This window comes from Polypterus senegalus, chromosome 2, assembly GCF_016835505.1.
Source record: "Polypterus senegalus isolate Bchr_013 chromosome 2, ASM1683550v1, whole genome shotgun sequence".
NCBI lineage: Eukaryota > Metazoa > Chordata > Cladistia > Polypteriformes > Polypteridae > Polypterus > Polypterus senegalus.
Genome location: NC_053155.1, coordinates 214673297 through 214688757, shown reverse-complemented (window position 1 = coordinate 214688757; position 15461 = coordinate 214673297). Strand labels below are relative to the sequence as shown.

The 15461-nt window shown below is 37.7% G+C and overlaps 1 protein-coding gene across 1 annotated transcript in view; it reads right to left on the bottom strand.

Annotated features, from left to right (window-relative positions):
• Window positions 1-15461, bottom strand: part of vwa8 (von Willebrand factor A domain containing 8) — a 482517-nt gene that overhangs the window by 428673 nt on the left and 38383 nt on the right. The window contains exon 3 of the mRNA XM_039745289.1: window positions 7980-8110. Within this exon, the coding sequence (XP_039601223.1) occupies window positions 7980-8110 (131 nt within the window). The remainder of the gene's footprint in view (window positions 1-7979; window positions 8111-15461) is intronic.

Below are 15461 nucleotides of genomic sequence, written 5' to 3'. Positions count from 1 at the left end.
CTCTCTCATTTGTGTACGACCTATTTATGTATCCCTAGACTTTTGGTAGGCCATAACAAGGGTGCATCACCAAAGGGTAAAAGACGAGATAACAGCTGTGTGATGTGGACGCTAGGGGTCGCTGTTGCCCAGTTGAACCCGTCCAACAGACTTCCCAGACACACGTTTCAAAGCACCAAGAATTTATTAATACTTCCTCAATAAAGTGCCCAAAGCAACGCACTTCCACAATTCCTTCAACAATAACAAAAATCAATACAATAGTAAACAATAATCCAATCCTCCACTCCTAGCAGCTCTGTTACACTCCCACCCAACTCCGACTCTGGTCTGCTGGGGTTTCCCATAGTCCTTTTATACTTCGTGACCCGGAAGTATTTCTTCTCCGGGTCACTATCATATCTTCCTTTATTAATCGTCCCGGAAGTACTGTGGGCTTCCGTCCTCGTGACCCCAAAGTACTTCCGGGTTGACGTCCACATAATATCCCCCTGGTGGCACCCAACAGGGCTGAGGGTACGGACTCCATGTCCCATGTTGCCCTGCGGGAATCCGAGGAGCCATTTCCATCCAGGGGAGCTGCCATCTAGTGTTCTGGGGGATGTAGTGTCCTGAAAATGCTGTTTCCTTCCTTGGAGGGACGTCCTGATCGGACTGAAATGCCGGCCGTTCTCCACAGTGACTATTCTAAAATGCTGTGCAGCGGGAGTGTGCAGTGTAATAACAGCAGAATGTAAGTTCAAAAGTGCTCAAATTTTTCGCGGGCACAAATCATTTTTGAAACGCAGAGAACACATTGAAGATGAACACCGTTCAGGGAGGACTTCAACTTCGAAAGCCAATGAAAACATCGAATGTGTGAACACTCTTGTGAGATCAGACTGTCGTTTAACATTAAGAATGTTGAGTGAACAATTAAATTTGAACAGATTTACCGTTCATCAAATTTTGACTGAACATTTGCACATGCGAAAGGTCTGTGCCAAAATGGTGCCGAAAAACTGCCCTCTCCATAAGAGAATTTTTGACCTCAAAAGGCATTCCTGTGGTTCCCCAGCCCCCTTATTCACCTGACCTCAGTCCGTGTGACTTTTTCGTTTTTCCTAAACTGAAAAATGTCCTCAAAGGACATCATTTCGGGACTTTAGAAAACATCCAAAAGAGTGTAACGGACATGCTGAAGACCATACCGGTTGAAGACTTCCAGCGCTGCTACCAACAGTGGGAACAACGTCTCCATCGGTGCGTAGCTGCCCAAGGGAACTACTTTGAAGGGGATAACTATGATGTTTGAAAAAAATAAAAACTTTGGTAAATAAAAAATCAGTCTCATTACTTTTCTGCCACACCTCGTACCGTGCTTCTTATACACCTGATTAACTGACAGCACTATAACTGATGCCAACTGGCTTACAAAATATTCTGAGTGAAGCTGGGTAACACACCTATCATTTTATATAAAGAAGTAGGAACAACCAGGGACCTAGGGACCTTTGAATATAATTTTAATCAGATAGTTGAGTCAGAATAAATTATGATTTTTTTATGTTTTAAAACATTAAGCATTGCAATTCAATTTTGTTATATATTACAGTTAATGTGCAAATCTCTTACACATAAGAAGAAAAAACATTGACTTTATTCATCCCACTTAAACCTCTTTTGAATGTACAAATGTACTTCAAGCATCTCATCAGTCTCCACAATAAGAATATTGTGGTACATAACACCCACACTAATACATTATCTAAATTTACCTCTGAATAAGTCCTTGCAATATGTGCCCTTCCAGTGTAGCTGTTTTATATTTAAAATTTTGCTTGAAAGTAAACAAATATGCATTTAGAATTTATGATGCTAAATAAAGGTAAACTGAGGTACATACAGACCATTAACATACTGAAAATAAACTATTAAACTTTCAAACTCAAGCAAAAAAACTTGGAACTGTAATCAGTTTTAAATCCCTTAAAAGAATCCACTGTTGAAACATCTTTTGATGCTTTGCATTCTCTTACTTTTTTAAGGATGTTAGCCATCTTTTCTTTAGCTATTTGAACATTTTTTCTGCACTGAACCAATTTAAACTTCACCTGAATGTGGCACATGACCTCTGAAAAATGAGTTCTTTTATCTTGCAGCCTGACACTAGCCAAAAACACACACCCACACACTATTTAATACAGACAGTGAAGAACAAAACACTATACCATTAGAGAAAAAAATAGTACTTGGCAAAGCTTTTAATGCTGGTTTACCTTGGAACATACTGTATAACCAGCAGCATTATTATCATCATCAGCAGCAGCAGCACAGGAGGGTCGGGTACAGCAGTTACTTGCCTGTTAAAGGTTATTTTTTGGCTCTTTTGCTATGCCCAGAGTGGCTTTGTTCTGGAAAAAGGTCCAAATCAGGATAGCTTAAACACTTCCTGCAAAACTGCACTCAGATAATAAGTAAATCTGACTGACAGACATTCTTATTCAAATATTTTAAAAACAAACCTAAAAAGTATAGAATTTCATAATGCTCCCACCTTCTTTCCTCTCAATCTCTCTGCATCGAGAATATTCTGACAAGCTGCACCTGTTCTTCAGCCTTAAGATGTTTTACTAGCTTGTCTCTGTTTTAAAGCTCAAAAGGGCTTGTTTCACAGCCCAGTCTCTCATATTCTTAGTATAAACTACATGTTTATATATGCACACTAAATATATTTGTAAATACAGGAAAAAACAAACAAACAAAAAAGCCATTATCAATTTCATTAGAGAGTTTTCATTTCTCAACTTCCTCTTGGATTGCTAAATTCAGTACAAATCAGTCCCCAAGCATTTCCTTGTCCTTAGTACCTAGTTTGAAATATGTTTTTAATATGGTAATACTTGAATACTGCACATTTCACATTAAGCGCTTACTTTACTACTATGTTGCAAAAACTAAAATGAACCTAAATGCTTAAATGTGGACTATGCAGTGGAGCTAATATCAGAGTATCTGGGGTATATGCATACTGTAACAGCAATTTCCTTGGAAAGAAAACATCGCTTTTTTGACAATGCAAACCTTTTGCTGAAAACCTATAATGCATTGCTTTTTAATGCACTTTTTACTTAGATGAGTTATGGGGAACTGTAATTGAATGCTGAGCATTTTTTATTTATGAATCTGACAGGAACTTTGATCACAGATGTTTCATATATAGAAACACCATGACACACGATTTCAAAATGTAGGCCAGTGTATACTTTTTCTTTTTGTTTTATCTTGCTAAATAAAACATATTTAATCTTCAATTAGAATGACCACTCAGTCTATATCTCAAATGCCAGAAGGAAGTATCTATTCCCAAGGAAATTGAATACAGTACAGATAAACACTCTTGATAAGATAAAAGCATTCTGCATATAAATTTGAGATCAAAGCTTACAAGACAAGCTGTCCATCACAAGGTTTGGAACACCACATAGTGCTTTTGGCATAAATGACAGACCACTCAAGGGTAAGAGAGACAGAACCATCCACCTAGACATCAAAGATATCGTCTATGCATATGTCTGATGTCTGAGTGAAGACAAGCCACCTGAAAGACAACTACTCTTAATCTTCTTCTCTCACTATTCTACACACATTTCCTTTTGTGCTATTCTTCCGCTTTCATATCTTTACAGAAACTACTGTTTGAGAGTATGGATTTTGGTACAAGAATGTATTTACCACTTTATATAAGAATTTGCAATTATTAATTACTATTTATTTAATTTATATTATTTGCTGGTATTAATATTTGTTACTGCTGTTATCCTAAATCAATAAACATTGCTTTGCTTTAAATGCGTATACTCTGTTTGAACATCACTTGTGATTGAGGTTAATACAGGGCACCTGGTGGAGGTACAGTGCATCCGGAAAGTATTCACAGCGCATCACTTTTTCCACATTTTATTATGTTACAGCCTTATTCCAAAATGGATTCAATTCATTTTTTTCCTCAGAATTCTACACACAACACCCCATAATGACAACGTGAAAAAAGTTTACTTGAGGTTTTGCAAATTTATTAAAAATAAAAAAACTGAGAAATCACATGTACATAAGTATTCACAGCCTTTGCTCCATACTTTGTCAATGCACCTTTGGCAGCAATTACAGCCTCAAGTCTTTTTGAATATGATGCCACAAGCTTGGCACACCTATCCTTGGCCAGTTTTGCCCATTCCTCTTTGCAGCACCTCTCAAGCTCCATCAGGTTGGATGGGAACCGTCGGTGCACAGCCATTTTAAGATCTCTCCAGAGATGTTCAATCGTATTCAAGTCTGAGCTGTGGCTGGGCCACTCAAGGACATTCACAGAGTTGTCCTGAAGCCACTCCTTTGATATCTTGGCTGTGTGCTTAGGGTCATTGTCCTGCTGAAAGATGAACCGTCGCCCCAGTTTGAGGTCAAGAGCGCTCTGGTGCAGGTTTTCATCCAGGATGTCTCTGTACATTGCTGCAGTCATCTTTCCCTTTATCCTAACTAGTCTCCCAGTTCCTGCCACTGAAAAACATCCCCACAGCATGATGCTGCCACCACCAAGCTTCACTGTAGGGATGGTATTGGCCTGGTGATGAGTGGTGCCTGGTTTCCTCCAAACGTGATGCCTGGCATTCACACCAAAGAGTACAATCTTTGTCTCATCAGACCAGAGAATTTTGTTTCTCATCGTTTGAGAGTCCCTCAGGTGCTTTTGGCAAACTCAGGCGGGCTGCCATATGCCTTTTACTAAGGAGTGGCTTCCATCTGGCCACTCTACCATACAGGCCTGATTGGTGGATTGCTGCAGAGATGGTTGTCCTTCTGGAAGGTTCTCCTCTCTCCACAGAGGACCTCTGGAGCTCTGACAGAGTGACCATCGGGTTCTTGGTCACCTCCCTGACTAAGGCCCTTCTCCCCCGATCACTCAGTTTAGATGGCCGGCCAGCTCTAGGAAGAGTCCTGGTGGTTTTAAACTTCTTCCACTTACGGATGATGGAGGCCACTGTGCTCATTGGGACCTTCAAAGCAGCAGAAATTTTTCTGTAACCTTCCCCAGATTTGTGCCTTGAGACAATCCTTTCTCGGAGGTCTACAGACAATTCCTTTGACTTCATGCTTAGTTTGTGCTCTGACATGAACTGTCAACTGTGGGACCTTATATAGACAGGTGTGTGCCTTTCCAAATCATGTCCAATCAACTGAATTTACCACAGGTGGACTCCAATTAAGCTGCAGAAACATCTCAAGGATGATCAGGGGAAACAGGATGCACCTGAGCTCAATTTTGAACTTCATGGCAAAGGCTGTGAATACTTATGTACATGTGCTTTCTCAGTTTTTTTATTTTTAATAAATTTGCAAAAATCTTAAGTGAACTTTTTTCAGGTTGTCATTATAGGGTGTTGTGTGTAGAATTCTGAGGAAAAAAATGAATTTAATCCATTTTGGAATAAGGCTGTAACATAACAAAATGTGGAAAAAGTGATGCGCTGTGAATACTTTCCGGATGCACTGTATGTACCAGTGGAAAGCCACTTCATGACTGCAACTATTACACTCTCACAAACATACAGTATACATGCAAAGTTGTGAGAAAACATTTACATCCACTAAATTTAAAGATCCATATAGGTTTTTCTTGACCATGGATATCTGAACAATGTGCTCAATGCTGATAATATACAGAATTTTATTTTAGATAGTGTTTAATTGGCCTCTCTTTCTATATTATTATGACTTAGGTAAAGATTCTGTCACAAATTACATAGAGCCATTTATACAAAAGTCCAGAAGATTTTAAACATTTCACCAACATATAATCACATACTTCAGTAGGACATGACCTTTTCTACACATTCTAAAACAGAGTATTTCAATCACCTATATTTTCCAAATATGTTTAATAAATTAAACAGACACTTGTTAGACACTTATTTGGAACAAGACACAGGATAAATTTGATGAGGACCAGTTTAATAAAAAGTACCTCTCACATCTGAGACTGAAAACTTCCTAAAGAGAGTTCTGCATGTATTGAATTTTGGACCTGAAAACTTTAGCGACCCCTTTTGACTTGGATTTCTAATTAGTGTTCTGGCTTTGGTGAGCTATTTTCTAACTTTCTGTTGAAGACACTTTTATCTGACCAGTTGATTTATGATCCCCTCCTGAGCTCTCCTTTTCAGCTTATTTTTGTAACAAAACAGCGTGAGTTTAAAAAGTATTTGAGCTTGTCCATGCTGTGTTGAACTGTTAACTCTTCTACTGACATTTATTAGTGAATTTTTCTTTCCTCCTCCCTCTGCCTTCTGGCTCCAGCAAAACACAAACAGTGCACAAATTTACTAAAATACTTTTACATTCCTCTAATACATATTAATATTTAAAGAGATATTCCAAAATCCTATTCCTACATATTTTAAGAAAACAGATGAGCGCAGGTCAGGTTGGGGAGTATATACATTTATAGCATGTTGCCGCACCCACCACATGATGAAACAGTTAAAGATCATGGTTGGGAACCTTCCAGGAAGACACACAGTCCAGTTCCACCCTCCAGAAATGACCATCTAACTGCTGTAGCCAGGTCTTTGGCGATCTGGTACGAGCCATATCTGATCCACCCTCACAATGTAGATAACGTGCCTCATTCGGGACTCCGTGAGCAACATCTCGCTTGACACAAAATCAAACCCGCGGTACCCAAGGATTCTCCGAAGAGACACAGTACTGAAGGTGTCCAGTCATTGTCTCAGGTCACTGGATAGCGTCCATGTCTCACAACCATATAGGAAAACAGGAAGCACCAGGACTCTTTAAAGACTTGGACTTCTGTCTTTTTGCAATGATACCGGGAGCCACAAACACTTTTCCAATGACATCTTGAGCCCTCATGCTCTCCCAATCAGTCTACAGACTTCACAGGAAGAGTCACCAGGGACATGAATGTTGCTGCCGAGACTTCTTAGTCATAAAATCAAGCTGCTCCGGTTGCTGGTAGGTGAGCATGTGACGACGGATCCTATTGAGCCCTAGCAAGGATATTATCCATTACCTACAGCAGTGTTATCCCCTTTCAGTTGCCGGAATCCAGGCAATTACCCTTCCCTTTCCAGACAGAGGTGACAAGTCCTGTTTTCCAATCAGTTGGGATGATGCTCGTCTCTGAAATGCAAGCATAGATTGCTTGCAATGCCCAGGAGGACAGCCTTATCAACAGTCTGGAGAAGCTCATGCTGGATACCACAGATCCCTACAGCTTTCCCTGCCCTCATCTGGTTCACATTCTATGCTATCTCAGTAAGATTGGGTGGTTCACAGCTAATTGGAGGATCAGTCTCAAGAACCGTGAACCCAGAAATTTCCCACGTCCTAGCTGGATGATAAGCTTTAAACAGCTGCTCCAAGTAGCCATCCTAGTGGATCACAACTGCAGCGTCATCTGTAAGGACCATTCCATCCCCCACCATGACTGCAACTCTCCGAGGAACAGATTCGGATATGTGCAATGCTTCAGTTCCTCTATAAGCAGGACATGAGTCACTAGAAAATAGATGGTGTATCACTTGCTAATAGATTCCTCACAGCCATCATTCTCAGTTCCCAGAGTCTCCATCAAGCCGTGTGCTGCAACTCCTCTTGCCCTGCGAGATGAAATACCTTTTTCTGGGAATACTGGCAACACCAGCACAACTCTCTGCAAGCTTCATGGATAGTCTCCCTCATCGTATTAGAATTGGCAGTCACACCCAAGTCTGCAAGTTCCTCACACAAATGCATGCAGACTCATTAGAAACAGCCTGATCTTGAAGGCTGGCCAAGTCCAGCCTCATTAGTAGGTGGTAGCCTACTGAACCTAAACTGGACCTTCAGAATAGCGATAAGAAGTCTATTATCAGAATTCACAAACTGGGCACTTCTGTAGACCTGCAGTTCTGATGAGTGCATACAGCCAATAATCTTACCAAATACTGCATGGCAATTGAACGTCTAAGAGGACCTGGTGGGCCGATCAAAAACACATCCTGCCCCAGAAGATCTTTCTGCATGATCCATCTTAAGTGTTGTGCTATTGACTGAGGCAACTCTTCAGAAGCTAAAAGAAAAAAGAAAAAAAAGTTTACTGTATCACTGGTCTAAAACATCTTAAAAAAGTATATGTTCCAATATTCTGCTTGATACTGTAATATTTTAGTACAATACACAAAATGCAATTGTAAGCAGAAATATATGTTTGTCATATAAATAGAATTATAAGACATAGGAGCATGAATATTGGCACCTGGGCTTGAATTCTGAAAAAAGTTGATAAGATACTGCTATTCTAATTTAGTGTCAAGTGCAGGAAATCTTAAATACTTTAGATACCATACCTTGAAAAAGTATTCAGTCCCCTCATGATCCCATAACTGTGGGGGCTTTATCCAATTAGTGTTGCAATTATTTTAATGATTCACAAGAGGAGGCCAATTGTGTCCTCATTAGGAAATTGTTTTCCCATTGTGTAAACTTAAAAAGCTTCCACAAATCAGAAATTAAATACTTGTGCAATATAATCCATTTTTTATCTTCTTAAGATTATTTCTAACATAAGACAATGTCATATTAGAAACTTAATTTTGGGTTTTGGTGGTATGGAATAAAAATATCACAAAACACAGAATTTAAGTGTAGGATTTGTTATTAAAATTACAGAATTGAGCAAAGAATTTAATCCTTTTGCATGACACTGTACATAATTTAGTATAAACTTGATATTAAATAAAATGTGAATAGAGACTTAAAGTAAGATCAACTATTACAAGTCATTACACAAATCTTTTTTTTTTTAATAAACACTTCAGTAATAAGTTAATAATATGTTCAGTCTACCATTTTAAATTCTTTTACAATCTTTAATCTGTCTAAACGGCTAAAGTGTTGAAGTCTTTAAAGCATTAGACCACTGACTATACTATCTGCCCTTAAATTATTTCTCTGAGAATTTCTGATGTACATCCTTATTAGGGAATATATTTTCATTTCCTATTGTTATGTGTCATTACGTACATGACTAACACATGATAATTTAATTGTTGTTTGTGGCAGCAACAAAGTCCTTGGAAGGAACATTTATGAAAAACAGTATGTCATCCTTTGTGATGTTGTGTGCTGAGAAATGTTAAACATAAAATATTAATAAACTGATTGCTTGGAGTTTGAGTATTACATGTACTTCTTTTGCTTACATATAAGTGATCCTTGAAAATTATTTAACATGTTTCAAAGAGAGAGAGATGGGTTATTGCCTGTTTGATTGTTGCTTGTCTGTAGATTCATGGTGTCTTTATGACTGATGTGACAAAAATTCTTTATGAGTTGTTGCATGCCCCACCATACTAATTTCAACATGAAATTGCACTTTGAATCTCTAATAGGCAACAATTCACATTGTGTTTTAGATATGTTTAAAAATTATCACTAGATCATTGTTGACAAGGCAAATTTCCATATGCATTAAAACTGATAATTGATAGATACAGTACTTATTAGAGAGATTAGATTTAGACTGATACTGTATGTATTTAATATTTATAATCCAACTACACATATATGATTTTTTTCTGTAGTACATGAAAAAATAGGAGTATCATAGCTTCAGTTTCACTTTAATCACCACAAGGTATATGGCATTTATGCAGGTCACAATACTGAACTTAACAAATTACAAACTAGTATCTCCTGAAAGATAAAGTGCCACTTTTGGTATGTTGTTCAAATGAAACAGTTTTTGACACTTTCATAACACTGTTCTATTACACAGGCTTGAAAATATGTTAGTTGTTATTCTTAAATTGTTTAGTTTATACTAAATGAACAATTTTACAGATATAGTTCAAAATCGTAATATTCACTTTAATTCTAAAGCGGGTGATACTCAACTGTACCTAGAACTTCAGTTTCTTTTTTTGTGTTTTTAATTATTTGTTTGATCAACAATCACTGTTTTTTAAAATTTGCAAAACAAAACCAATTCTACTCATTAGTTGAAATGCTGCCGACTGTAACTTGATTCCATCCGTTTCTTTGTTATATAATTAATATTAGGTTATTCTGAATCACTTTATTTGCTTTGGCGAAATGCTTATTTTACGATTAAAGGGTTGGTTGTGCTTCAGTTTCTTAAATCCACAAGTCCTGATATGAGCTTAAACATTGCAAAATGTCACAAATTTATGTGCATATTCTAGATCATAGATTAGAATCTCAAATATGCAGAACATTTCCAAATATATTTTAATTTCTGCATGAGGTAGAATCTATTAATTTCAACATTTAAATCCAGGATGAAGACAATTGCTTTTACAAACACATTACTTACTGCTGCTAATTAGGCAGTGAGTTTATGGGGACTTTTTTCACATAAATAAAAAAGCTTAACAATTACATATAACTATTACTGTCCTTCTTTTAATTTCTATTGTGAGTATAAATACTGTATTTTATTAATTACTAGCAGAATACCCGCGCTTCGCAGCGGAGAAGTAGTGTGTTAAAGAAGTTATGAAAAAGAAAAGCAAACATTTTAAAAATAACGTAAGATGATTGTTAATGTAATTGTTTTGTCATTGATATGAGTGTTGCTGGCATATATATATATATATATACATATACATCTATACACATATATATACAGTTATATATATATACACATATACACACATACATATATATACATATATATATATACACACACATATATATACATACTGTATATACAACATATACATATCTACATATATACTGTATATACACATATATATACAAATCTACATATATATATCTAAATATATATATATAGGGGTGGGACTCGATTAAAAAAATTAATCCAATTAATTAGAGGCTGGGTAAGAATTAATCTTGATTAATCGTATGTAATCGCACGTAAATTTGCCCCAAATCGCAAATGTTTTTTTTTTATTTAAAACGGTTTTAGTGGGCGACAGAATCAAATAATAGACATGGACATGAATATTGTAAACTGAAGCTGTTTTAATTTCTGAAAAAAAGCCTTTAAACTGCATTTGAATTCAAAACAGAAACAAAAATATCATCCCTGGTTAAAATTGGGCAGACTTAAAAATAAAGTGGTAGTTTAAGTACTTTAAGTACATTTTCAGAATAGTATTGTCTTTAAATAATAATAACCAAAATTTCACCATAAAGTGCAGTTTTTCTTCTTAAAAAAATAAGTCAGAAACATAAAAGGTAATTTGACCAGCTTACTCTTTAAACTCTGAGTAACATTAGCCAAAATTATTTTGTACATTAGGCTAAAACAGTGTGATCATTGAACATTTTGTAATTAGATGTATTTAGAATTACTAACGGTCACGGAAGTCCAATGATCCCCAGTAAGAGCCACAAAGTCCGCTTTCTGTAATGCATCTAATTTTGCTTGCTTTTCAGTGTGCACAAAACCATGCTTTTATCAAGGCTTTCGGGAAGTCGAAATGATCAGTCGTAGGAACGCGCTTTATTCCGACTCTAACATTTTTGTAGCTGTGATGTGTGCATCAGTGTAATGGATGTACCAGGAAATCATGCATTGACAAAAGTTCCCGTTTGCTTGGAATTGAAAGTGTGATTAAATCGTTATTTTTAGCGCGTTATGGAGTACATGCATCGAAGCTTCTCAGCTGTGCTTGTGCTAAGAAAGGGAAAATTTTAAAAATAACGTAACATGATTCTGCGTTAACCTAATATTTTTCATACGTCCCAAACCAAGGAGATCGAAGGTAAAATGAATCGGTAGCGTACATAGTCAGTACATCCCTCTCGAATCGAACCTCGAATGTCGGCGTAGAGGCGAAGACTCTACAATTAGCCACAGCGTGTGGCTTGTCTATGCTAAAGTATGTATTGTAGATCGGGTATATATATACATTTATATATATACCCGTGTACCGCAGTGGAGAAGTAGAAGTTATGAAAAGAAAAGGGAACATTTTAAAAATAACGTAACATGATTGTCAATATACAGTAATTGTTTTGTGAGTGTTATTGAATGTTGCTGTCATCAAGGATTTGATTATCATTATTTCTTTCAATCAGGCTCGTATTTGTAGGATGTGTTCAAGTTACATTCCGTGTTTGTCAATCGTTGTAAAGATAAGAGGTTTCATTCATCGATTAGTTCCTTACTGCATCAATAAACAGCTCGTCTTCCTTTTATCTGTGATGTGACAAACTGCATGCACGGGTTTTTTTACACTGTCTTCCTTTAGCAGGACATTCACTTTTTCCACCGTGTGCTTTGTTTCCGCAGTAGCTGCACTTATGAATATGATTGTATGTATAAGGCGCTTCATATTTTTTGCTGCCTTCTCAATTGTGTAATTCGGTTTTGTTCAGCACTCTTTGGAACTGTTGCTTTTTGTCTGTGCACTGCGTCAGTTCACGTGAGCCGCTTGGTGTTCTTGCATCGAAGGTTCCCAGCTGTACTGGTGTAATGTCAGCTAAGACCCGGCACTTAAAACTTTCTCTCGCAGTTTCAATGAGTTTGTGCCAAACACCACCCTGACCATCTCATCTTCCTCTGCATAAGCACAGTCCTTCACCGTGAATATTTACCGGCAGTGTTTGTATTGGATTGCGCTGATGGGCGGCCTTATATGGGCAGGCACTAAATTACAAGCGCTAGTGGTAGCCTATGAACTTAATTTAATATAAACTTACGGTTCACGCCGTGCTTTGTTTCCGCAGTAGCTGTACTTATGAATATGCTTGTATGCATCATTTGCTTCATAATGTTTTTCTGCCTTCTCAATTGTGAAATGGCGTTTTGTGCTGATCGCTGTTTGGAGTTCTTCCTTGTGCTCTACGTACTTACGTAGGAGGCGTGATGATGTCACACGAAACTCCGCCCCCCGCGGCCATCTCCAACTCAAGACTCCATTACATTATATGGGGAAAAATAGCTTCCAGTTATGACCCTTATGCGTAGAATTTCGAAATGAAACCTGCCCAACTTTTGTAAGTAAGCTGTAAGGAATAAGCCTGCCAAATTTCAGCCTTCTACCTACACGGGAAGTTGGAGAATTAGTGATGAGTCAGTGAGTGAGTCAGTGAGTGAGGGCTTTGCCTTTTATTAGTATAGATTTCTGCTATAAATTAATCTAATCTAATTTAATCTAATTGTAGGTTTTGGAAATCAAAGAATTTTTTGGAAGATTATTTAATTCTTATTGTAGCTTCAGATTTAATTCAATTTTGTTTACATATTTGTTTTGTAGTTATGTCTTTGCTATTTTGTTTTTTCATGGGACACCACCATTTTGTAGCTTGTTTGCTATTACGCTATGGTCCTTTATTAGGGGGTATATTCCAATGGAGGTCACACTTGCAATGTTACAGATGAAAAACTTTGCAAGGCTGCATTGCATGTCTGCTTGCACCTGAGATCGTGGTGCTATGAGATGTTGGTCATAATTAATGATCAAAGAAATTAGTGGTACATTTTCAACTACAATTTAGGTTATAATCTGGGCTTGGAATACAAGGTGCATTGTTACTATTGGTTTTAACCCCTGCTTGGTTTCAGACTACAATTTTTGTCTTTAAACGCTGTGTGCTGGATCCATGAAGAACCAGCAGAAACTACTGTAATACTGTGGTAACACAAAACAGATTTAAATATGTAACATCAGCAGTAGCAACACTGATGAAGAATGTATCAGAACCACTACAACATAAAAGCTTTTATATTTTTGCTATTGGAAATAATTTAAACATATTTTCACTTGGCCAACTATGGGCTGGAGCACTACTGCCTAGGGAAAAAATCAATACTGTATGCAGCAGAAATATTTTTATTGCAATATATTACTGATACACTGAATGGTATTTCTGACATTTCTTTTTTACATTTTTTGCATCGTATATTGTTATTCGTGTTGTGGTAGCCGGCCCGGACACAGACAGGCAGACACATCTAAGTCACACAACAAACGTTTATTTGCCATATTTACAAAAGTGCAACACACCCCAAAAGTCCAGGCCACCAATCAAATGCCTCACTTCTCTTCAGGCCGCCTCCACTCCTCTCCTCCAAGACCTCGTCCTTCTTCCACCCGACTCAAGTCATCATATGGAGGGAAACAGCCCCTTTTATAGTCACCCAGATGTGCTCCAGGTGCCTCCAGACAATCTTCCACTGGACACCTGGAAGCACTCCGGGTGTCCCCGCTCCTCTTACCCCCAGCACTTTCGGGTGTGGTGGAAGTGCTGAGGTCCAGGGCTCCCAAGGCATTGGGGTGCCCCCTGGCGGTGACCACGGGCCCCTACGGGGTTGAGCTGCAAAGCTCTGTACCCGTGGCCCCCATAGGCACCAGGGCGGTTGCCCCGTCATCCCGGCCAGGTCACCCCCCAGCCACCTGTGACAGTGTCAATGAAGCAATTCTAAATCCTGTAATGCAATATCTGTTGGAAAGCAGAGGAAGTTAATCTTATTGGGACTGGTATAAGAGACTGCATTCATTTCTACTATAATCCCACAGAACACATGTCACAAATATTATAACTGCTGCAGATATTCTTATGTAAAATGCTATATACACATTTAACAGAGCATTTGGGTTAAGTGAGATTTTCAAAATGTTGCAGTGAAGGAAGAGCTTAATATGAAAAATGAAGTTAATTAAGTTGAGCATTTCATTTAATTTTTGTGAAATATTACATTTTGCTTTTTTTGATCAATATAATTATTTATTTATTGATAATCACTGTGTGCTACTTACACTTGACTGGTGATCTTGTGTGTCTACATCACCACAGGAGTTGTTGGCTCTATGAGCTTCTGAGTTTAGGTGCTCTGGCCACTAAGCCTGTGTGTGATGTAAGTTGCACTCCTTTTCATAGATTTACATCCTAAAACACTTCAAAACACTTTCATATAGCTTTGCAACATTCTCCTAATCTGTGCTTTTTTAACTCACGGTCTCTGACTTCTCACACTTTTAATAAGGAATTGCTGTACATCCAGTGATTCCAATTGGAAAATGATGTGCTAGCCGCAATGGACAGAAGGTGACGAAATACGACATTTTCACAATGGCTTATGGGTAGTTCGAACACCCACAACACTGCATTCTGCAATTCTGCCATTAGTCTAGTTGAAGCCAAGGTCAAATGAACATGGGACACTCTGCTACAGAATTGCGCCACTTTTGAACAACATGCAGCAGGGAGGTTTCTCTGAGATGAGGGTTTCAAATCTGCTGAAATGCAAACTCCCATAGCTTCTATCCATGGTGGTTATCGCATAATTTTCAAATTGCCTTTCTTTCTGATTTACCCTCATAGAACCTTAGTAAATCAACTTCTTAAATATTGTTTGTATTTATGCTGCATGTCCCCCACTTCCTCCTAAGGAAACAAAAACTTTTATAAGCCTAAGATTGCTAAGC